Source organism: Emydura macquarii, unplaced genomic scaffold, assembly GCF_026122565.2.
Source record: "Emydura macquarii macquarii isolate MOO-44397 ecotype Brisbane River unplaced genomic scaffold, CSIRO-AGI_Emac_v2 contig_2422, whole genome shotgun sequence".
Lineage (NCBI taxonomy): Eukaryota > Metazoa > Chordata > Testudines > Chelidae > Emydura > Emydura macquarii.
Window position 1 is genome coordinate 21,012,398 of NW_027132559.1, and position 25,536 is coordinate 21,037,933.

General features: G+C 43.8%; 1 protein-coding gene across 1 annotated transcript; it reads left to right on the forward strand.

Annotated features, from left to right (window-relative positions):
• Positions 1 to 17,320: 17,320 nt before the first annotated feature.
• SP8 (Sp8 transcription factor) lies at positions 17,321 to 19,900 on the forward strand. The gene is made up of 2 exons (XM_067561664.1): positions 17,321 to 17,341; positions 18,292 to 19,900. Exons 1-2 carry the CDS (start codon positions 17,321 to 17,323, stop codon positions 19,735 to 19,737), a joined length of 1,467 nt encoding a protein of 488 aa, XP_067417765.1. The 3' UTR covers positions 19,738 to 19,900.
• Positions 19,901 to 25,536: the final 5,636 nt, after the last annotated feature.

Below are 25,536 nucleotides of genomic sequence, written 5' to 3' on the forward strand. Positions count from 1 at the left end.
CAATTCATAGCCCCAGCACCTCTAGGCTTCCCGCATCAGTTATGAAAGTAAAAAAAATTGCTTGAGCCGTGGCACCTAATTGCTTAAGCCCAAGCACTTCTTTCATTACAAATTAAGCACTGGGCAAAAGCAACCAAAAGAAGGAGGAGGTTGATTCAGCACCCTGACTGAGGGTGTGTGACCATCGGTCGCCACTTTGGTTTGTAACTCTGGAGACTTTCTAGTTCCTGAGCTGCTACTTGATGCCTGCATAGTGGTTGAAGCAAAAGGCCTACTTTTCCAGCTATAGATCGCAAAGCAGGACTAGGGTTTTTTAAAAATTTTTGTATTGAGGCCCTGCCTGAATTATTCATGCCTATTTGAGCTCAAGGTTAGACTCACGTACTGTACACAGCGATACACATTGAAAACTCCCAGAAGTATGATCTGGTCCAGAATGTGGTTGCCTAATCATTAAGTAGAGTTGCATGCTGAGATCACCTAGCACCATCGTTTCATAAACTGCTATGTTTCCTGGCAAGGGTTTAAAGTGTTTGTTTTGACCTATAGAGCTCTAAATGGACTGGGACCCACCTACCTGAGAAACTGCCCCTCTTCCAATGCCATACTGCTGTACTGGAGATAAACTTGGTTTAAACAGGAGATACTTGTTGCTAGGTAGTTGTATCCTCAGCTTTGGAACTTGTTTCCCATCTTGGCCTGCTACAGCCCAGCTTGGCTTGCCTTCCAGTCAGTGAAAAGCCATCTTTACTCTCAGGTTCTTGAGGAGAGGACATGATGATGATCCTGAGACAGGATTTAGAGAGTGTATGAGCATTTGAGGTCCCATTTGGCGCAATAGGGGTTATGTTTGTTGTTAGTAAAATTGGGTGTTGTGGAAACAGATTGTTTTATTTTAGTTAGTTAGTGTTGTGAATTTAAAAAAATGTATGGGTGACAACAACATACCTCCCTAGGATCTGGTATATCCATGCCTCAGTTTCCTGTTATCTGATGACACATGGAGGCAGGTGCTATTTCCCTAGGTCACTTCAAACCATTTCTCACCCCTCCCAGGGATTAGTTTGATAAAGTCGCTAACAGTACCACTCCTCCTGGCATCTGGTTCAATAAAATCACAAAATACCTTCAACAATTATTGAGTCCTGCCCTCCTAAGTCTTCTCTTCAAGCTTAGTTTCCTTTGTAGGGTGCATTGTCACCAAAAGAATTTGCTCCTAAAGCATCTAAGCCTTCCTTTATAGCTTAGTTCAGCCATTGCTCAGTCCCCGCTAGGGTTCTTCGTCAACCTACCTCCATCTAGATTCAGTCTCCCAGCTGCCACAGTCACCACATCTTCCTGGTCTTCCTTTGCAGATAGCTCCCAAAACGGCCCTTACCTTATACAGACAATTTTCAGAATTAGAAGCAGACCCTGCCTTTTATTTCCTGGCTTGGATTCAGCCTTATCACTTGATCAATCACATGATCACATTATGACATCTCCTCCCGCCCCTAAGGAGACATTTCCTCCCACTTGTCCCCCCAGACTACCTCCCCTAGAATTCCTGGCCTTGAAGTGATGGGCTGGATAACTGTGTTTGTTAGGTTAGGCTAGGTCTTTCAATGGCCACCATATTCTATTACAAGTTCTCAGAGGGTTTGGGATCGGTGTTTGACTAAATATTGAGATGCATCTTTTGTTTTATTTCCCATTTGCCTCAAGGGAAAGGAGGGAGGAAACACATGAAGGACTTCATACTAATAATCCTTTCATAGGCACTTGCCATGAAATTCACATCTAGACTGAGAACCCACACAAACCCTACACTATAATTAAGGTCCACTTCACCTTATTCCATGTAGGCCCTCTGCCCGGGGTGAATTTCATTTTAGCTATTGCGATGATGATATTAGAGTAAATTAGATCAAGTGGCGCCCCATCCTCCTCTCATTTACATTGATGATAATGATTAATAAAACTACATTGAAGTCAAAAATCTTTGTACCTGGAGAAAGATTTTTAAAGGTATTTAAGTGCCTCAAAGTGCAGATAGGTGCCTAATGGAATTTTCAAAATTATCTGGGAGCCTAACTGCCATTGATTTCAAGTGAATGAGAGGAGACTACTGCCAACATTGGCCATCTTGCTGGAAACGTGCAATATAGAAAAAGTAAGCCCTCTATTTGAAAAAAGATCATGTTCACTCTGATTTTAAAATCAGGGAGGAACTAGCTTTACTGTTGAAAAAAGTTTTATTTACAAATCTAATAAGTTTTCGATGATTGTTAAATAAGCATTAAAGCAAGATGGCATGACAAAAGATTTGTTGTTGTTTCAGGTCTGGGCAAACGGTATAATTTTTATTGGCACATGTGGTCAGATGAGAAGTGTGTATCCCCTCTCATGCATAATTACGCTGGGGCAAGCACCTCTAAGCTTGTACTGCCCCTGAGAAAGGAGGGCAGGCACCAATTAGAGCCAGTGGTCAGACTGTGGAGGGGTAATTCCTGATAATCTGGGTACTTGGAAACACCTGCACCAGCCTTGGCCTTTTTAAGATATGACTTAGAGTTAAAAAAGTGGCTGCATGCAGAGGTGTAGATGGTAAGTTCTACTACCATCTACTACTGCTTGTTTGTACAGTGCCGAGCACAACTGGGCCCCATTCTTGGATAGTCCTGAAGTACTACCATAATAAACAGGATTATTATTAATAATAATAATAATAGTTACTACCATGTGATAGGGTGAGGTTTACCATAGGTACTTTTAACTGTCATAATAACAGTTGCAGCCCATAACTGAAACCAACCAGTATGGACTCTTTATTTGACTATTATGTGGTGACAACATCAGTGCTAGTGGTAATTAACAACTTCATTTTCGATTCCATTGAATTCTGAGAAGTATATCTTATATCATTTATAAAGTTTCAGATTCCTTTTAATTGGAAACTTGTTTTCTTTCCCAATGTGTGTGTGTGTGTGTGTGTCTGTTTAAAAGATGTGTTTTTGTTTTTACTTCCATTGAATGAGCTAATGTAAGTCACTTATTTCTCATCTTTACTCCAGCACTCAAGGGTTGTGGTGTCATTCCAAACCTGTAAGAATAAATAACATTTTTTGCTTTCAACTCATTGTATAAAGCTGTGATTTATATGCACATGTATGCATGCCTAAATGTAAATTATTGCTAACAATTTTAGATTCAATAAAAATGTGTTTTATTAACAAATGCAAGTTCAGACTAAACCAATTAGATAAAGAGAAACACACAGTGGAATCAACATTCCAAAGACCTTTTAAACTGCATATTCTACTATTCAAGTAGTGGAAAAACAATACAATTACATGGAAGGACTTGTAGAGGCTTGCTTAATGCATGATGAACATGCTGACCAAATACTCAATCCTCCTACCTCTCTATCCCAGAAGTATCTGAAAGGAATAGGACAGCTGTACAGTCTCTCTGATTTTGGGCCACACTAGTGAATGGGATGACAGATGTAGAGCTACTCTTTCAAAGAAGGCAGGAACTCCTCTCTGTCAAACAAAGAAGATTGACAGTCTCAGAGCCCAATTTATGTGGTTAAAAAAGCCAGCTGCTTCTTTAACAGTTGTAGGCAGTATTCCTAGTGCAGCAGAAAGTAGATGAATAAATTAATAACTACTAACATGATGTTATCTGTTGAATTACTTTAACTACACAGTACTCTCACAATAAACTATAGTAGATTTAATGCCTGTTCCCTCATAGAAAAAAAAGGTGTCCATATAAACTACTAAACAAATTAGGTTCCTAAACTGGGAACTAAAAATGTCTCCAGTTTATGTATTATACCTAATTAGCAATCACCAATAAGATATACAAAATATAAAGCTCTTCTCAAATTACTGGCTGTATCTTGTATGAGAAATTAATTTCAAACATACTACCGAAAGGGCAAGGTTTTATGTGTGAACATGCTTTTAATTTACCAACGTTTGTAAGAAATGCATTTGAACCATTTTAACTAATACATTCCATATCTATTTTATCTACTTTTAATGTAGACACAAATGTATATTTAGAGAGTACTTTATCAGTATCTTTCAATTTTTCATCATCCAAGGATATAAGGGGGAAATAGAATATGTCCCGCAAAATGTACATGGTGAACAGTAGATTTTGAAGGGCAGTATTTGAAAAACACAAATGACAACATATAGCCAAAAATGATCTTCCTGTCAGAAACATTCAGCAATCATTAAAATGACAGACTTGTTTTGGTTAAAAATCTGTTGGACTGAAACCTACATAAAGAGATTTGGGGGTGAGGTGGGACTAATATTTTGCTGTTTATTGTTTAACTAGCAAAATAACTCCTGTAACTTTTTATTTTATGGTGAAAAATAAGATTTAGGAGATTCTGCCTTTTGAAATTTAGTAAAAAAGCTGTGTTTTAAAACTTTGCTAATTGTTAAGAGATACATCACATTAGTTAAATTGAATTAAGACACCAGAACTTTGAGCTAAGGGAGTAGTTGATTTATGAAATTTAGTTCTCACATTGGGCCTGATTAAAAGCCCACTGAAGCCAATGGGAGCTTTTCAATCAGGCAAACATCAAAACTAACAAATTGTAAATAACCTTCTATATTTACAAATTTGTTGAGCTCTAAGCATTTTGGGCAGGTAGAAGTTTGCAATACTGTACATAACAGAAATGTGAATTAAAACGATGGTGCATTTTAAGGGCAAGACACTAGAATTCTTTAATTTAAATCTGTAACTTTGCATTAAAGTGAAATATGTAATTCTATATGGTTTAAAAGAAAATGGGATACAGCACACATTGCGTTAGATTGTAATAAATCAGTGCATTAGAAGGATAAACGCTTGTAACTCAAAGAATTACTTGTAAATAGAACGGATAAAAGATAAAATATGTATTATCAATTAAGGCACTATTAAAATATCCATTAAAGATCAAGACGTGGGTTTTTTTTTTCCTTTTTCATTTCATGGTTCAAAAAATCCCCAAAAGATCAGAGATTCAGCTGCTACTCACTGAAGCGCAGTTTGCCATACCCTTCCACTGAGTAATCCTTTACTCCACACAGTCCTATTTGTTTCAAGGGGACCACTCAGGGGGTAAAGTGCTACTCAGTATGAGTAAGGGTGTCAGATTCTGGCCTTTCTAAGGAGTTTGGGATTACCCTTCCACGCTTTGGAGTGTCTTGGGTTCCTTTTAACATCCCCCCCTCCCCATTTGAGTCCTAGAGCTGATCATGGGTTTAATCGGAGCTCTCGGGGCTAAGGGGAACTAAACAGGAGTGACTGTCCTCTCCGGGCTGGGCTGTTCCTTCTAACTTGGTATTTCCCCAGTGTCACTGGGCTCTGATTAGGCAGGCACACGCAATGCCCCGGAAAACAAAGGGGGCAGCCAGCAGGATTATTGTAAAGGTGGGAAGTCACCGCCCCTCCTCCCTGCTAATCAAAGACAAAGGATCCGACGTGCCAGCCTCCGACCACCCCTAACAGTCTGCAATCGCTTCGCTTGAAAGTAGCCTCGGTAGCCTGCCAACAGCCAAAGGCACTCGGAGCTGCGGGCGAGAATCCGTGGTGTGTAGCCTGCGCCTTGGGCAAACGTAAAGTGGGGTGGGGGGGGAGGAGAGGGGGTAAAGAGTTCCAGCCCCCACTATCAGCTCCCCTCTCGCAAGAGGGCGCAGACCCTCGGGCCCATTCATAGCAACCCTGTTGCTGGCCCCTGCCAGCAGAACAAGTAGCAAACACACGTGCTTCGGGTCCTAGTGTCTCTCACACCCTAGGAAACAGGACGCAAAGGGGAGGAGAGACACAGAGCGAGAGAGATCAACACTCACAGAGCAGTGTCGGAGGGTTCCCTGTTAGCGTTCCCAGACAAGGGCGCTGTTCACACCGAGAGGGCGGAGCAGGGCGGGATCAGGGGAAGGGGTGGGAGCCGAGGGGCGGAGGGGGGCTGGGTAGGGTGCGAGCCACCGTGCTGAGCTGGGATTTGCCTTTTGTCCTTTACCCTCCCCGTCTGTCAGTGCTGAGGGCAAGAGTGATTGAGAGGGTGTGCGCTCGAATTTGTGGGAGTGTGTGTGGTTTGTAGGGAGTGCGCGCGCGCGTGCTAATTGTGTGAGTGTGGGGATGGCAGATGTGTGTGTGTGTGTGTGTGTTAGATATAGGGGAACGGTGGAGATCCCCGCTGTCCTCGTACAACATGGGTACCCAAGCAACCCGAAAAGGAAATCCAGCGCTCAGAAGCCCCTCTGATAATGAACTCACCTTGTTGATACAGTTGTATATAGGGCCGGGCACTCTCCGGCTTCGCTGTAATGTGTGTACCCGTGCCTTCCGATTAGGGGAGCCCTTCATCCCCTTCTGCCTGTGTACATGGTCATTTTTGACCTGGGCTGGAAATCAGTTTCCCTGCTGCGCAACAGGGAGTGTGCCCGTTCACACGGAGCAGAGCCCCAGAGACCATCCCGGCGTTTTTCTACTCACTGTGTCCCCCTTGCAGAGGGTTAGTCTGTCCTTTTATCTTGCAGCTCTCCTACAGGTCGTTAGATAATTAGCTAAACGCATTGTCAATCATGGCATTGGCCTCTCCTTGTAAAGGCCTGAATGCTGTGACTCCCCCTGATCTAAAATGCCAGGCTGGGTCTCTATTCCAGAGTCGAACTCAAGTACTTAAAGCACTAGCACTGTCCTTCCAAAAAATGCAGCGTCAGTGAAATGCACCAGCATGTTGCAATGCATATTTGCTCTTTCAAGTTCTTGACTTCTGCGACCAATTTTCCCCCCAGCTTCATCATGGCAGAAAAACTCATCAACGACCTGATCCAAAGTCCATTGAAGTCACTGGGCATCTTTCCACTGATTTCAAGAGGCTTTTGATCAGGCCCTGTCCGTGTGAATCTGAGTCTGAGAAATCCCCAAACCACACACCCTGTGCAAATCCCCCAGACTCTAATGGGGCAGTATAACGGATATGCGAGGGAAGGCGGACTTTGACTCCCAAAATGTTTTACTGAAGACAGAGTCAAATGTAAGTCATCTATGAACTTCCAATAGCGAGGCGGGGGGAGAGGCAGTGGGGACAAATGTCTTCAAGCGTGCCTTGTGTTTGATGACAGGAGAGCGTCCATTTTGCACAACAAAATGTATAACAAAGAGTTCACTTGAGAAAAGCCCTCTCCCGGCTGAAGTCTCTGTCCACCTCCGGTCAATATGACTGATCCACATTTTTTTTAAATCTAAATGACCCCCATTGTATCCCATTGGTAACTAGCGCTCCAGCGCTGGGGCACTTCACAGCATGTTTGGCGACTCCCACACTTCACACCTAACACCAATTATTTCCCTGCTCGTGTGAACGGGCATTCACGTTCTAGCCTCCCTTTTTACCAGGTTGTTCCCCTCTTTAGGGTTGACGCGTGTCAGGCACCTTGATATGCTTCTGGGCATGAAGGGGTAAATCGGTAAGAAATCACGCAACAGAATGAACTAGGGAATTGTTGTTGCCTCTCAGGCCAAGGAGGACACAATATGTGGTAGAAGCATCTACCAAGGAAATGCCCGAAGGAAAATCCCAAAAGAAAGATGGCTCTTTTCATCCTCACCGGTAGTGTTCTGGCTACTAAAGCTTCCTCAGAAATCTAACCCCAGCGAGCATCTCCCTCCCTCTGTGTCTCCCTAACCAACTGGAAAACGAACAAACCTGTTGATTAATGAACTGTTTGATGAGTATTATAAAATAGATATTTTTAAAATACACCTTTTGCACCTTTACTCCCGTTCCTCTGCTCTGCACCGGGTCACTACCCGTGCCCATTGTATGATATTTTTAGAAGTAGGCAAATATGCACCACATTTATTCTTAGAGATGCGAAGAGAGTTCGCCTTCAGAAAGGGGGGAGGGGTGGGAAGCGTCCCCGATTAGGAGGCCATCCTCCGGGACTAGTATATTTTATGATTCATCCAAATATATTTGGGGAAGAGCTGCAAAATAATAGAGGCAGGAGTTGAGAATGTGTCAAGATGGTCGCATCTCAGCTGTCCCAGATTCCCTGTGTGGGCTAGATCTGACACTGCAGGGGCGGTGTATGAAAATACCAGTACACTGGTTAAAGGTGATAGGCATCGTCCCACGATCGACGCCCAAGGGAGTTTCTCCGAAGTAAAGGTCGCAGGATCGGGCCCGAAATTTCTGCTCAGTCAGCTAAGTCAGAGGGGTCCTGTGGGGGTGGGGGCGAGTCCAAGCTCCAGGAAACTCTTGAAGCGTTTGATGCAGAACTCTTGGTTTGTTTGCTTTATTTCCAGCCGGCGTATACATGAGAGCTCCAGAAGCCTTTACTTATCTCACCCATTAGTTATGTTCGCCATTTGCTGTTAAAATCAATGCATAAGTTGGCTCTTTAGGAGCCCCTCTGAAGAGGTTTACCCAAAGTGGCGTCAATCCGGCAGCATTTTATTGCAATATAACACAGTATGTGGAAAAATTGAGCTAATTATTGTAGTTGATAAACACCGGAAAAGCAAACGTCTGACCTTTGATTTGTATAATGAATTATTCCAGCGAGGGGGAGGGGGACCCCAGTCTTGTGTGCAGCTTCCTAGATGATCAGGTCTGCATCCCCCTAAAAGTCCTTTGGATAAGGCTATGAAGTTTTCATGGAGGTTTTGACTGTCCATTGAAAATAAGGGAAGATCGTTGTCGTATTATTTCTTCAAGGAGAGAAAAACAATCGAACTAAAATAGAAGCCAGCAACATTTCCTCGAGTTCTGCAACACAAATGATCTAACCGCACGTGCTGTTGGCAATGCTATTCTGAACCTGTGGATAGAAATCCCCATTTTGAATACGCAGAATGCACCTCTACAGAGTTAAGTGACTTAAAAGCAGTGCATTGCATCTTTGGCTGTCGAATCCCATTAATAGCGGTAGGTGGCCATGGTTTCAAACGCACTTCCTAAGTCTGATCTAAGTAAGTAATATACTGTCCGTGAAATCCAGGGTTAGTTTTTGTGTGCTCATTTAATGCTCTCGGTATCCGAAGACAAATTTGGAAACCAACCTGCCTGACCAGTGTTTAGATTACTGGGTGTGTGTGTGTGTGTGTCTGTGTGTGAAATGTACACCTAATGCGAAAATGAATGACATCGTTCTGTCTGAGGGTCTAGGGTATGTGAACTATATGTCATCACTTATGGTTTGGGAATTAGCTTGATTTACGTGTAGCACAGTACGAGCCAAATTCTGCTCGCTTTCACGACGCAAAATTCCCATTGAAGTCAATGGGAACTTTTCTCCATTAAAAAGCACAGAATGTGTCCCTTTGTGCTATAGAAATTAATATCCATTCGAGACACAACATTTACAGCCGAATTCTGTTCCCTCCCCCCATTACATCCGAGAGAAGCCAGCGGGCCCAACTCGCATGAGTAGAGCAAGCAGGATTTGGCTTTTTACATGTAACAGCCAAAAAGAAGAATTTCAGAGCCAAATTCTGCTCTGAGTTACAACCAGTGTGAAGTCGAAGCAGCTCCACAGAAGTTAATAGAATGTCTACGGTTAAAACAGAGAGCAGAATCTGGCTCTATATTTTTTCACATCTTATTGATATCAGTATGTAAGCTCTAAATCACAGAGGGGCACATTTTGTGGTCCTTAATAGAGCAAAACGCCCATTGACTTCTATCCCATTTACTTCATTGGGAGTTTCGCTCCATTAAAGACTGCAGAATTTGTCCTAAAGTGACCACAATAATTTTGTTGCCGGTAATGGAGCTTCAAAGCCGTCTCTAATTAGCAGCCAAGTAAGAATCCTTAAACGTTTGTTCATGCTGTACAGGTTAAGTGTATTCTATGTGGGGACTGTGAAACAGTTAAATGTTCCCCATTCATATCTTGGGGCATTGTAGTAATCAGTCATATAATATTACAACTATTACTTATACACAAGTATTTTCATCAGTGATTTCTAGTGTAGTAACTGAAATGGTAGTATCACAACAGGGGAACACAGATTACTGGAAAGTTATGGCAAAAACAGAGAGAGTCCTGAAGCACTTTAAAGACTAACACATTTCTGCAGTTATGGAAAGTTTTATCATCGACGGAGATCTTGATCAGAGATAACTTTCAAACAATAATGGCATATGCATGTATTTATATATATTAGACAGACGCCTAGTAAATTGTGTTGGCAAATAATTCAGAAGACTGCAAATGAAATTTATTAATTCAAGAATCAGGCCTATCTATAGTAACTAGCTAGCAGATTGTGATTTGATCAATTTCACTTTGTATTGCCATTTTTCATGTAGCATTCTGACTAGCAGTTTTCTGACTGCTGGGGGAACCATATCAAAAAGGAAAATACAGAACTCGATCAACTTTAGCACAAAAAAACCACTACTCAATTAAACTGTAAATTAATGCAACATTACATTATATTACATAACCATCAGAGACTATGTACAGTCTATGTATGCACACATTTGTAAGCAAAATGTCCTTACTAAATTCCAGATTTGAAGTTCCAGCAGTGTAGAGGAAGTATCGGTATCTTTTAAATTGTGTTGTTAAATAGACTGATACCTAGATTCCTAAATAAATAATCTTTCCCCTCTGAAGAATGCGATTTCTTTTCTGAAAAATCTGGTTTCAGAAACAACTTTCACTTTGAGACAAAACACTCTTCAAGCACTGAGAATCGTGCAAACGTTTTCTATTGTCCTGTGCAACAGAGCAAGAGAAGTGAATATAAAGGATGAGTAACGTAAACTTTTAAAAAGACAATCGCATAACAAAATTATAGACAATCTGTTTAGACTCTACCCTGTAGTAGCATAAGAAACAGAAATGGCCCCCAATCTGGGAGCATACACAGTACATTACCCACCCAAAAAAATTCGGCTCCTGCATTTTGGTCAGGATTCTAGGCAAAATATGCTCAACAGATGATAGTAGAGATGCAGCCAGAAAACAACTCCAGCTATTTAAACTGCCAAATGAGACATAAAGCCGCATTGTAAAAATCATCTGGAAAACAGGTTTTCCTATTGAAGTCGCTATGTGTTAATTACTGTGATCTGGAAGAGCTCTGTATCTAAACGCCTGGAAGCCGACTTTCACCCCGCATATGTAAATGAAGAAAGCCCTGAATCTAAGCCAGAGGGTTCATGTTCGGATTCATTTCCAGACATGCCTAGACATTAATATGTGTTCATGTAGGGTTCGTACAGTACGAGGTGTTATTTCCTTATAAAGAAACACCAGGTCTCGCTTTCCATTCTCCTTACAAAATTATTCGCATTATTTATGCTACATTGAGCGATCTAATTTCTTCGTGATAGTCAGCTAATTGCTCTGGCAAGTAATTAGAAGCGGTTTACAAGGCAAAGGGCTTTTGCAGTGCCCCTCGGATTATTAAATTGCTCTGTAAATTATACCATATTTGCCGGGAAGGAGAGGGTGGGGGAATAACGATCTTTTGAGCAAGTTCTCCTCCTGCGATCAGAGCTCAAAATGCTTTTTAACCAGTTTTAATTTTTTCCCTCTGGCTTTTTCCTGGACTCGAATTATTCTAAAGCACGCGATCTGAAGCCCATTTTGTTCGTGCTCACTGGTCCAGAATAACTTGGCCATTATGACCGGGAATGGGCCAGGTTTGAAGCGAGCTTCCTGCGCGATGGCAATATCCAGCAGGCATGTGGGAAAAGAATGGCTTAAATGGGGACATCTGTTCACCGTTGCTCATCTCACTCTTACAGCCAGGTCAGGTTAAGAGAATAACCTGTTCACCACCTTCGCCCCCCTCACCCCCCCCCCGCGCCCTTCCAGTTAATACAACTTGGGGGGGAGGGGTGACGGGGGACGCTAATTGCTCTGTTATATAGGCAAATGGCAACAAAAAAAAGGTGGCAGCTATATTGTAAGTGGAACAGTAAATATATCAATATTGGGCTCTTTCAAGGCAAATCGCAGGACTTCTTGAAAACAGGAGCAACAACTGTTTAATGGTATGCATCATTAGCTGAGGATCAGGAATTCTTGTATTTAATTGACAACAGCAAAGAAGGATTTATTTTCATGTTGTCGTTCTTCTGCAATTGGCAGAATGGGGATATCCGTGGAAATGTTTCATTTTTCTTCTTTTATCTACTCTGCAAACCGTGACTTCTGTTGCTCTGGTGGTCTGTGGGTGGGTGGGTTTTTTAAAATGTATTTTCAGGGCATAACCTGGCTTTAGACAATCGCTATCAATAGGAACGTCAGATCTTGCATACCGACTTCTCAAACGTTTTCAGTTTCTTGTCACACATTTGTAAAGCGTGTACAGTGATTCGAACACATGTGCGGTTAAACCATCGGACCCCGAACAGCTCCTAGATTATTTGTAATTAAACCGAATTCCCAAAGTAACATTTATCTTTCCGAAACTGCGATTGCAATTGTCAGCCGTCTGGAGGAGACGCTGGGTAATCTGGAAGCATTACCTCCTCTACCAACAGTGCAGAATGAAAAGGAATCAATAGTTCCAAGGCTCAGAATTTAGCAGGTTTTTAACTATAAGTGGTGGCTGTGAGGAAGTGATATATAATAGCAAAACAGAAAACAGCTTAAACAAATCTATTCTAGGAAAAACCAAAGCGACCTACTGTATTGCAGGGAGCGGGTCTATCTCGCGCATTCTCGCTGTCCCCTCTCTCTGCCTAACAGAAATACATGCATACACACGCACGTAGATTAGCAGCTCACTTTCTCTCCATAACATGCCTCGGGTACTTACGTGATCACTTAGGAACGCCGCCGGTGTACAGTGACATAATATCTGTGAAAATGTTGCTCGGTTATATTTTATACACCCCCATATACAAACATCGCGATCTGAATGTGTATCTCTTTCTCCCTATAAATATCTGTGCATCCTGTATTCACGGACTGATTTAATTACATGGGCATACATAAGATGAGAGCCCTCTTTTTGACAAAACACAACCATATTTTTTCTCACAATCGGCTGAAAATAGAAGATCCATCTGTGCCCTAGCTAAAAGGAGTCGGTAAATAAAAAGAGCGATGCCCATTTGGAGACATTTTATCCCTTTGGAGAGGAGAAAGCCGCAGCGTTAAGACTCCTTCGAGTTACAAAAGTAGGCTTGAGTGATTTTGAAAAAATCAACAGAGTTGGTGTACAGCAGTGGGAAGCGGGCTTCCAGGTACAATCTGGGATATCAGATAGGTAAGTTGTGTTCGGAAATAAATACAGCCACAAAAAAGGATTCTCTGCTTTCAGCAGAGTCTGCTTCTCATTAGACCAAGATACCCTACTGCTCAGCTGTAAACAAATGATTTGCCCAGTTTAAGTAATGAGAGAAACGTCCAAAATCAGCCATAGCAATGGAAATGTGTGGATGACAATTGAATAATAACATTAATCAGTATTATTAGTAAATGATCATCATAACAACAGTACAGTCCTTTCTGGGAGGGGGCTGTGTTTTTTTCCTTCCAAGCTGAACCCAGGAAGCCTGGAGAGTTTGTTGTCACTGCTCAGTAAGTCATTAGGCAACTTCCAGGTGACCATGGCTTAGAGCAGGGATGAAAAAGGGGGTGCCCGTCTGAATCCACAAGTACCTGCTAGAATCTGTCTAAGTTTTCCTTTCCACAGGAATGCGAGAACTGGAGAAACTTTGGTCATAAACCTGAGAGCTTCAAAACTGTCCAAATACAGCGTCCAGAGGGGGCCCCTCCCTTCCCCCCCCCCCCCGCCTCCACCTCCCGCAAGGTTTATTTATCAGCATACCAGCCCAAGACAGGAGTTTCCAGTGCAGTGACCATGCAAGTCAATGAGATCCTTGCCGATGTATATGTCAAAACCTGAATTTAAACCAATTTCATAAACAGTCAGCTTTAGCTCCAAGCTGTAGCGTTCCCTTTACGCTCACCGAGACAGCTGAGAAAACAGGCATAATCACTACGCCACTTAATTGTCAGTGTGTAATATTCAGGATATAACATGATAAAAATACATCACAACCACATTCAGGTGATATAGACACAAAACGCGCACTCGCAGAGTACAAACACTTGAAATACATTATTTTTGAAATGTACCTGCAAGGTGTGCTTTGGTCATTATTTAGATTAAATCCTTTCCAGCTATGCCCTTTGGAAATAGCCGGAGAGGAACTATATTTCCACTGCATCGAACCGAAAGAGCTACCTCTAAAGCACGTTGTATACAGGCAGCAGCTAACCCTTTTTGGAGCATTTATTTATTTGATTACCAGGGGACTGGGCGTCATACCGGGCCATTTTTCTGGTACAAGGAAAGGGTTACCGAAAGCCATCCTTGCGGCTAAAGTTCTGAGATTGCTAATGTATACTGTAGACACAAGGTGTTTGGTACACTTGAGCAACTTGTTGTAAATTAGGATGTAAATTAGGTCCCAAAAGCTGTTGTCCAAATCGAAGAAACAGAGAAATTAATCTGGGAGACTATCCATCATAGCCTGTAATAAAGGGAGCGACATGGATGAGACAGATGATATGATTAAGGAGCTGTGGTCGTTTTAATTAACTTTTTGCTGTCCTGTAATGATCAAACTGGTCAACAGACCCGGTCAATAAGCATGTTAATATCAAACAAATAAAACCAGGGATGATTAAAAACCTCCTGGTTTATTAAATTTGAAATTCAAATGAAATTTATGCCGCAGATGCATACAGAATGCTAATAGATTTTCGCTTTATTGAGAGTGGATCCCACAGGTTTTCAAGAAACAGCACGAACATTTATCTACCCCAGTACATTAAACTTCACATGGAAAAAAAGTTTTAATTAATTTCGGAAAAGCCTTTACTTGCTAGCTTCTTTCCCCCCCCCCCCTTTTCCCCACAAACCTGCATATTATCTTGATGTAATACACCCTTAAGTGTAGTGGTCAATAACGCAAATGCAAACAAAATTGTAAGCTTCCTTAAATCCTCTGCACAGCAGGCAATGTATACAAAAGGGGAAGGTTACAGATGTTCCTGGGGTGAATTCAGAAATGATCAGCTCACTTCTCTCAAAGTTCAGAGCTGCTATTTTTCCAGTTTCAATGAAACTATCAGAACAGCAGAATGATGCCACTGACCCTAATTTTGTATTTTTATTCAGTTATGGTTATGTACTGCCTTTGTTTTTTCCTGAAACCTTTTGTCGAGTTCCCTCATAGCGACTTCACGATTACTGTAAGGGTTTTTCATTTTTCCCCACGTCAGTGTCTTACTGCTTTATTTATTTTGACACAGGAAAACTTAAAGTGAAAAATAAAGACGGTCAGAACAAAATTAAAAAAGAAAAGTCAGTACAAGGATACAAACAAACTTCACGAAAGAGACTCATTTCATACAAAATGTAGACAAATGTGGACGCGAACTAACTGAAGACCTAACTAGAGAGGTTATTTTTAAAAGATATCACTTAAGCATTTTACTTTGCTCACGTATTGTGACATGCATAGAGGAACTTTATGAGACTGAGGGTAAATGATCTTTATGCAGCCTCTGGCAGACCACAAAATGCGATCTTCTATTCCTCTTAAAAGCATATTGCTTAAAATGCGTGTTTTGCTCTTAAACTTTCTGATCTATGTCTTAATAGTTACACTCCAGCTCTAGCAGATAAAGGAAGTAGAGATAAAAGTTAATAAGCATTCATACAAGGGAGTCTCCCAAGAAAATGCTTCCCCCCTCCCTTTGCGGATGATGGTATTGATTAGAATTAAACCCGAAATTTAAACAAGTGTGCATTAGGTCTGTAAAATGAATATCATTATAGGAAGAGACCAAAGCAATGAAGTTAATTCTTTTTTATTTGTTAAACAGAGTTCCCTCCTTCCCCCACCCCTTCCTCCTTCTGGGCTGGCCTGTCACGCCTTCTCAACAGGCTAAAATCATTCAGAGCAGTTCGCAGAGAGAAACACGACATTTATGGTAACCGTCAGCCTTCAGAGAAAGAAAGCAGTTCATTAATTTACTTCACTCTTACTTCAAAGTATGATAATGTACGTTGCCCCCTTAATCAATAGATATGATGTACGGTCAATATCCCCGCAACATTAAAACAAGTCAAAAAATCAAACAAACATCCAAGCCGACTTTGCTACACGAAATTTACACCAGTGATACCACCTCACTCAGAGACAGCTCGATTTGTCAGGATTTTAAGAAGCGCTGATGCATTTGATTAGGTTTTGTTTTGTTTGTTTTTAAAAAAAAACACAACCCAAACATAGTAGGCCCGTCAAAACAACGCAGCTCTCCATTGTTCACAGTATTAATAACTTCTACCTTTAAACTATCAACATTTGGACAACGACAGACGAGGAGATTAAGCTGCGTATTTCCAATACACAGAGTGGAATAACAAATGAAATATTGGTTACATCGCTGTATATCTGCTGTACTCCTGAAACTCTGATGACACTGTCTGAGAATATATGCCACAAATGGTCTCCGTGTACCTATAACCTGGGGCACTGGGGGTTGCCAAAAAAGCATTCGCACAAAGCAGAAGAAATGTAAAAGGAATCAATCCGGATAGAAATCTACCTAACTGCGGGGGGACAGTCATTGTGCTGACATATTTCCCTGCTTCCCTGGGAAAGATGAACCGTCCGAAAACAGGATGAAGGGATCAGAACTAGCTGCAGGGGGAACAAACACCCCATTAAAGAAGTGGGGCCTTCGGATCAACCCGAAATACCTAACAAACAAAAGAAAAAAGTCGAGCGGAAGACAAATCCACAACTTCTAGACACACAAACCTGACTACGTCCACATTTCTAAAGGGGGGGGGGGGAGGAGAGTAACCAGATCTACAAAAGACTGAACTGAGTGCCACTGACTAAACTGAAAATGCTGCACAGAGTGTTTCGGATCGAGAAGAGGGGAAGCAGAAATGCACTTGGGTATTTGCTCGGAGAATCTGTGGGCGCTGTATATTTGCCCGCCCGCCCGCCCTTCAATTTGCAATCTCTCTCTCTCTCTCTCTCTCCCTGTGTCTTTCTTTTCGGAGAGCTGCTGTTGCTGAGGCGGCCGCTGAATGCATTTGGTGGTGTTGATGACCTCACGCAGTAACGTATCTGAGAGGGCCGGCGAGGCCGTAGATTGGCTGGGCTGAGACTCAGCGGCACTTCAAAGCCGGCGAGGGAGCTACAATAGAGGTGGAATGGGCGGAACTGATCATTGTATTGCACACCTCTAAAAAAAAAACACTGCCTCTGATTTATCAATATAAAAAAGATCCTCTGAGAGGAGGGCACTTTTGTGTGATGGCAACTTCACTTCTAGGGGTGAGTCTAAGGATTTTTTCTCTTGCTGGTTTAATTAGTTTCTTTTTATTGTCGATCGGAGGGGGTTAAAATAGCCCCTGTCTTGACCAGGGCTATCAGTCGCCTCTATTGAGGGTTTTTTTTTTTTTTTCGTAAGTACAAGTGAGTTTAGGAGAAAAGAAAGAAAGAAAGAAAGAAAGGGGGGGGGGCGGGGGGAAGGGGCCAGAGTCACTTTTCAGTGCGCAGGAAAAGGTTTTAAGGGCATTTGTAGAAGCGACCTACAGCGCCAGGGCTGTGCTGTTCCTGTATCCCCGGTGAAGTGGCCTCTCTTCTTTCCATGTGACTGCTGGAGAGAAAAACAGCAGCACTTTCTCCTGCCGTGGGCAGTTTCTTATTCGCAACAGATTGCGGTTTTCTTTTTCTTTTTTCCTTTTTCTCCTTTTAACAGTTTTTCAGCCCGTCGCGTCCAGCAGGTAGGTTGAACTCGTCTTTTTTTTTTTTTTTAAATGATCGCTGCGTAGCTTTTTTTGCAACCTGGTCTTTTTGGCCTGAGAGAAGCGAACACGTTAGTTCAAGGGGGAAAGGAGGGCAAGCCGCAGCGTGGCTGCATCTGGGCTGGGTGGGGAAGGGGGGTGTCTAGTTTGATCATCGCGGGTAAAAGAAATAACTTTTTTTCTCCCCCACCCCTTTTAGGCTCATTAGCGTTCACGTACCCTGGATATCCCGACGTTGTGCAAAGCCCAGCTCTCGTGTAGCGAGCCAATGTCCTAGGAAGCCTCCACTTCGCAGGGCTCGCAAAACTTTTCTCTCCCTTCTCGTAGGGGGGAGTGGAGCTGGAGCGAATCGAGCCTGCCGGGGCAGGGGTCTGGGGAGAGGGGCAGAGACGCGATGGGAGACGGGCGGACGGGGGGTTGTTCTGAGGTCGTGCCCCGAAGCTGATGCCCTTCTTGCTCCCCATCCTCCCTCTGCAGGAAGAACCGAGGTTAGGCTCGACTCCTTTGGCTATGCTCGCCGCCACCTGCAATAAGATCGGCAGCCCCAGCCCGTCTCCCTCGTCCCTCTCGGACAGCGCGTCCTCCTTCGGCAAAGGCTTCCACCCCTGGAAACGCTCCTCCTCCTCTTCCTCCTCGGGCAGCTGCAACGTGGTGGGCTCCAGCCTGTCGGGTTTCGGGGTGTCGGGAGCTCCTCGCAACGGCTCCTCGGCTGCGGCGGCGGCGGCCGCGGCGGCGGCCGCCCTGGTCTCGGACTCCTTCAGCTGCGGCGGCTCGCCGGCCTCCAGCGCCTTCTCGCTGACCTCCAGCAGCGCGGCCGCCGCCAGCTCGCCCTTCGCCAATGACTACTCCGTGTTCCAGGCGCCGGTGAGCTCCGGGGGCGGCGGCGGCGGCGCGTCCCAGGAGGCGGCGGCGCACCAGCCGGTCTTCCTCTCCAAGGTGCACGCGTCGGTGGACGGGCTGCAGGGCATCTACCCGCGGGTGGGCATGGCGCACCCCTACGAGTCGTGGTTCAAGCCCGCGCACCCGGGCCTGGGCGCCGGCGAGGTGGGCTCGGCCGGCGCCTCCAGCTGGTGGGACGTGGGCGCCGGCTGGATCGACGTGCAGAACCCCAACGGGGCGGCGGCGCTGCAGGGCTCCCTCCACCCGGCCGCCGGGGGGCTCCAGACCTCGCTGCACTCGCCGCTGGGCGGCTACAACTCGGATTACTCGGGCCTGGGCCACTCGGCCTTCAGCAGCGGCGCCTCCTCGCACCTGCTCAGCCCCGCCGGGCAGCACCTCATGGACGGATTTAAGCCCGTGCTGCCCGGCTCCTACCCGGACTCGGCTCCCTCGCCGCTGGCCGGCGCCGGGGGCTCCATGCTGGGCGGGGGTCCCGCCGCGCCGCTGGGGGGCTCGCCCCGCTCCTCGGCCCGCCGCTACTCCGGCCGGGCCACCTGCGATTGCCCGAACTGCCAGGAGGCAGAGCGGCTGGGGCCGGCCGGGGCCAGCCTGCGGCGCAAGGGGCTGCACAGCTGCCACATCCCCGGCTGCGGCAAGGTCTACGGCAAGACGTCGCACCTGAAGGCGCACCTGCGCTGGCACACGGGCGAGCGGCCCTTCGTCTGCAACTGGCTCTTCTGCGGCAAGCGCTTCACCCGCTCGGACGAGCTGCAGCGGCACCTGCGGACCCACACGGGCGAGAAGCGCTTCGCCTGCCCGGTCTGCAACAAGCGCTTCATGCGCAGCGACCACCTCAGCAAGCACGTGAAGACCCACAGCGGCGGCGGCGGCGGAGGGGGCGGCGGAGGCGGGGGCGGCTCCGGCAGCGGGGGCAAGAAGGGCAGCGACACCGACAGCGAGCACAGCGCGGCGGGCAGCCCGCCCTGCCATTCCCCGGAGCTGCTGCAGCCCCCGGAGCCCGGCCACAGGAACGGCCTGGAGTGAAGTTCTGCGGCGGGGCGCGGGGGAGACGCTGGGGCTGGGCGCGCCCCCTCCCCGTGTGAGTAACTGTGTAAAGGGGACATGGACATGTAAGTAACATGCACTGTTTTCACGGACACTCTCCCCAGGGCCTCCCTCAGCCGCAGCTCCGGCTCCTTCCTCGGTGCCCGGCACCCAGCCAGCCTCCTCACAGCGCGCCTGGCTCGCACGCACGTGGTTTCAGGGGAGCCGGGGCTAGACCAGAAAAGCACTGGGGGGAAAAGTGGCCAAGGAGGAGGCAGATCGGGCCAAAATAGCTTGAGCGAGTGCGGGGGGAGGGGGCAAAATAGGGTCCCCTTGAGAAAGTTGGGGCAGAAGTGCTGCCGCTTGAAGCATCTTGGTGAAAAGAGGATTGGAGACTTTCCTTTCCCAGAGTATCCTTCCGTGTTTAGCTAAAAATCACATGCTCTGCAGCAGATAAATGCCTAATGTAATCGCCATTTCACAGGTCAAGAGCATTTTACACTTAACAGATATTAAAAACAAACAACAAAGATACTGCTGGGAGCAAAAAAACAAAAACAAAGTTGCCGAAGAAGGGGCACATCTGTTTTCTGGGTATGGAGGGAATGATTTTGGAGCGTTACAACAACTTCAAACTTTTTATAAACACCTAGTGCAATTGTTATTTTTGAACCGCAGCGCTGATGTTTAATTTAAAATGATCCTGATCCGATTACTTTTTAAAAAAGCACTGCTTTCCAATGAAACCAGAGTGACTGTGTATTTGTCCTTTTGAAAAATAGGTTTCCACCCCACTTTCCAAATTTAATCTCGTTTGCTAGTCCAGCCGTCCATTTGTGTAGTTCCTGTTTCTGTCCATTCACACAGTACAATGAAAATAATTAGGATTAATTTTTTTTTTTATAATTTAAATTCAAATCAAATAAAGAAGCATCGTTTGTTTCAGGCGAAGCTGTAGTTCGTATGCCAAAAAGAGGGTGGTGGAGAGAAATAGGAAAATAAAATATTTGTAAAATACATCTGAATCTAATGGTTTGTACAACTGGGGAATCGTTCTAGATTAGCTAACAATTAAATATAACTCCACCAATGTATCGGTGTGAGGTGCAGTTGTCCAGGAGACGATTTTGTATAGTATTTTTCTTGTACATTACTTCTAGTAAATATTGGAAAATATATTGAAGTACACTTGAGCTTTTTTTTTTTCTTTTGTCACGAGAAAATATTAAGCGTTATTGTTGCAGTCCTAGTTAACTGCCTTTCCCTCCTCCCCCCCCCCCCCCCCCCCGCGGACTTGTTTCTTGAAGTGTATCTTCAGATCGCACTTCAGGATATAGTTTTTGCTTGAATATTAATTTAGATAGGCATTAAACTGTAAGCAAATAATATTTGATAATTGTTGAATGACATTTAATTTAATGGAGCATGTACTTATTTGCATTTGCTGGCAGTTCAGGTATAGTTAAAGTGAGAGTTCTCCTATATTTCATAAAGTGGGTTTGCCAAAACCCATGTATTAAATAAACTGTCCAAGTGAAACTGAACTAACGTTGGCCTATGTGTATTTCCTGAAAATAATATTGATAAATGTTAATAAACACTCCTGACACTACATTAGCGGTTTGCAAATGCTGCAAACTATTTGTCTCATTGTAATGTTGAAATAATTTGGATATTTCACATTGAAATGGAAAGCCTTTCGCTGGAACATTTTAGATTTGCATTTTAAATGCATGAAATATGTAATTGATTTTTATCTGTAATATTTTAAATGGTATTAATAAACTCCAGATAAAATATTCGATTAGGTCAGTTAATTGTTTGGATTTTTTTTTTAAATACAGTCATTGTAGGTGGTTCTTTATTTACCTGGAACTCCTACAGTCTGAATAACTCTCTAGATTTTAATGTCAACAAGGGAATACAAGGAATCAAATCTAATTTTAAACAGTAGTATCCAATGCGAACTGCACTTGAGATATTAAAATGGATAATTAATCAGACTGTATGAAAATTACTGCAACAGCTGAAATTAAAGGAAATGCATTAGCATCTACTATTCACCAATGTGCTGATCCTATGAAAACATTGTGTATGAATTAACTGGGTTGCATATACTTCTTTAATTTTTTTCCTCCCCTCTAGGTCGGTTCGATTGTAAACGGTCAATTTATATTAAAAAGACAATTATTTCTTGGAAATCGAAAGTAAAGAAATGTTCTGGGGATGTTTTTTAGATAAATAAGGCCACCACCTCTACCCACAAATAAGTTAATTAACATAATGAACTCTAACTTTATGTAGGCATTGGGGGGAAAACTTAGCTAATGGTTTTGTATGAAGAATTATCTATCCTGATCAGAGACGTTTTCCTATTGGGCCCAGAATCTGCTAATTTCAAGGACTGTAGTTTATTAACAAGACGCTCATAAAGTCCAGGAGGACTAAAACGGTTGATATATCAATTGGCTATTGTCCATAAATGTCAGTGAACATCACTTTAAAAATACTATTGTGAAGGTTTCCTAGAACTGAATGTCTCTTACTGGTATAGAAAAATAGCTATGGGATCCATTACAATTTTTAAATTTTGGTGAAAAGTCCTAGCCAACTCTTCTTGCCTTAGACCCTTTTTCTCTTTGAAAACCTAACCAGTTCTTTAAATATAGGACATTAATTTTGCCAGATTATTGTATCCCTGCGAAACTCAGTGACTAAAGAAATATGTATACAGAACTGAGATTTTTTCCCATGATTGCACTTGGTGCACGTATGTGAAATATATAACTGTCTATACTAGCATCTCCTAGTCATTGTAAAGGAGTGATACCTTGAAGAACTTAATCCCATAAATTTATGGATTGTAACGGGCATTTAAAATAAACTGAAACAGTAATTATTCTAAATAAACTAAATTTTTAAGCAGCCTTATTACAAATGTAACTGAGGCCTGCAAATGTATTCATTGAAACAATGCAACAGTTTGTTGTGCCTCTTTTTTATGCTGTTCACATGGGATTAATGTATTTATATATAGCACTATTTATATCTAAATGTAAAATTAAATGGTTTTTGTTTAAATAAAAGTTTCGCTCCTAAGGAATATGAGAATCATCTAAAAGGAAAATTAAATTTAGCAGCAGGTAAGAGGAATGCTACTTCTGGTAACTCATCATAATGCTCATGTAGTCTGCCACTTAAAAGAAAAGGAGGCTAACATGACAATAAATAGAAGACTTCTGCTAAATTTATGGAGCTAGCTTCTCTGGAACTGGGGCAGGTTTAGAATTTGATCTACAAATGACAATACTCTTTCTTCTCCCCCAAAGGTGTGTTGTGAGCTTTCCCTGTTCTTTAATAGACTATCTCTTTGGTGGTTGCAGGTTGTACACGAGTAGACATTTTCCCCATCACTTCTTCGAGAACAAAATTCCAATCCCTTTCCCTTTTGTAGCTTGATTTATTTTTACTAAACCCATCTAGTTAAGGGCACAGAGTTGTTTGATACCAGCTGCCAATTATCCTGCCTTTAAGCCAAGCGTTGTGTAGATCAAGGTAGAATTCAACTAGTTGCTGACCTTCAGGTCAAACCAGTGTCCATCAACTCACCTTCCAAGCACCTTAGAATTATTGCGGCCATTCTCGTTTGCTCTGACCTTTTAAGTCTTTCTTCTTCAAACTTGTAGCAATGTCTATCAAATTTCATGTCCTACTTTTTCCTGTTATTCCAGCTTTTCATTGTCATTTTTCAGTTTCACTTTTCAGTAGGGTAGCGAGGGGAGGAATTGGTTGCAAATATTAGTGATTCCTGACTCTGCTTAAATGCGCTCTCTCCCCCTCGCCCCCGTCGACCTAATATCTAAAGATAATAAACAGTAATTAAAAGGTTTCTGACCTGTATTAAGTCCAGCCTTTTTTCCTGAGAATGTAAAAAGGGAAATGAATGCTGAACACTTTATTCTATGCCGATACAGCCATTAACATTGCCATAGCCTTCAACAAGTCAGTACTGTTAGAATGGATGATGGCATCTAAAAAAAATAATTCATTGGTCTTGAATATAACATATATATTCATACGTGTGTGTGTGTGGATACATAGATGCGGGCTTGCCTACAACTGGCATACTTCCGTTGTGTTTGGTGAAGCGACCTCTGATTTGGCATTGAGGCGAAATAGCAAGGAACACTTGTGAACGTATTAATAGTGTAGTGGCATAAGATTTAGTGCTCCCAGAGCTTAATCAGATCTGATGAAAGGTTGAAACATTTTCGCTCTAATTCAAAATAGTTTGGTGTTTCCTAACATACCGAAGAGCGCTGCTTAACTCAGCTAGTTTTAGTATATTCTGTGTTGTTATATTCAAGGACCTCATCAAGAATCAGAGCTTGATTTTTCCAACCTCCGGGAGGAAAAACTGGTTGTGAAAGATTTACTTTAAATCTGAGACCGATTACTTTTAATTTTTCTAGTATCCTCTGTAGCTTTTTTCCCTCTCTCTTTTCTTCTTTTGCTCAGATTAATTTGCTTAGAACCTTGCAGGGAAGCTGTTTGTTACGCATCCGAAAAGTGTGTATGGGGAGAAACTACTTCAGTTAGACTTTCTGAGCGTCTAGTCCTGTGGCTTTTAAATGCCGTTTGGAGCTATTCACTTTGCTCGCTACTTTTCCCCTCATTCCTTTTAATGCAAAGCGCATTATGTCTGGGATCGCGGTAAGTGCAGTTTTAAAGAAACAGGGAGCTACCTCTTCCTTTAAATGGAGTTACTCCGTTTGGGGGTTACTGAAACCAGGATTTGACCATTCAGTACTTCTGGTAGGCGGCTAGCTCAGCAAGAGGCATCATTATGTTTTATGCTACGTGCTTTGAAAGGGTCTCTAATGGACCTAGCCCAAGAGGAGCAACATTTGTTTTTCGCCTTTATGGATTTTAGTTTTTAGTACAAGCGGTACTTATCCTCCACCATAATCTCTTCAAATACAGTAAAACGCTCCACGTCAGACGGGTGTGTGTGTTCCCCATCTCCTCCAGGGGGCAACGATCACCTCCCACTTCCTCCTTCCAAGGTCGCTGATTCATCCCGAGCTTGGACAAGACGCCTGCTGTGGGGTGAGGTCGGGAGCAGAGGACTGTTCAACTCATGACTCTGTCCAGTCCTCGACTCCACATTTCAACGCCTTCTCCCTTACCCTGGCACAGAACTTTCTTGTCTTCCCTTTTCAGGCCAAGGGCTAGAAGCCAGCTCTTGCTTATTGCCTACCGCGGCCTTGATCTGAAATGTAAATATTTTAGGATCTCTCCGGTGGCTCTCTTTCAAAGTTTCCTTGGCCCCTTTTTGGCCATCCCCACCTGGCTAGATAATAATTAATGCGCGGGGCAATTCGCGCTGAGCAATTGCAACTCTTCAGGCTGGAGCAATGTTCCCCGGCCCTTAACACCCATTGCACAGGCCCAGTTTAACCCGCGCGCTCTCTTTGATCTAGGACCGGGTCGATGCGGAAGGAGGCGAGGTAGCCGCCCGCGGACTTGACCTGTTTCTGTTCTGCTTCCCTCCCTGCTGGGTTCATTGCCCCGCGCTGCCGCGTGGCTTGGGGTGGTGGGTTTTTTTTTGGCGTCTCCGCCTCCTCCCTCCAGATCTGAGCCTGGCTTTTCTGCGCCAGGCGAGCACCCTTCGCCCCAGGCCGAGCCTGCCTTCCCCTGAGCAAGCAGGCTCAGAGCGCCACCCTGCGCTTTTCCCCGGCCGGGACCACAGGGCAATCAATGGTGGACGCTTCCCAGATGTGATTTCCCCTGGCGCTC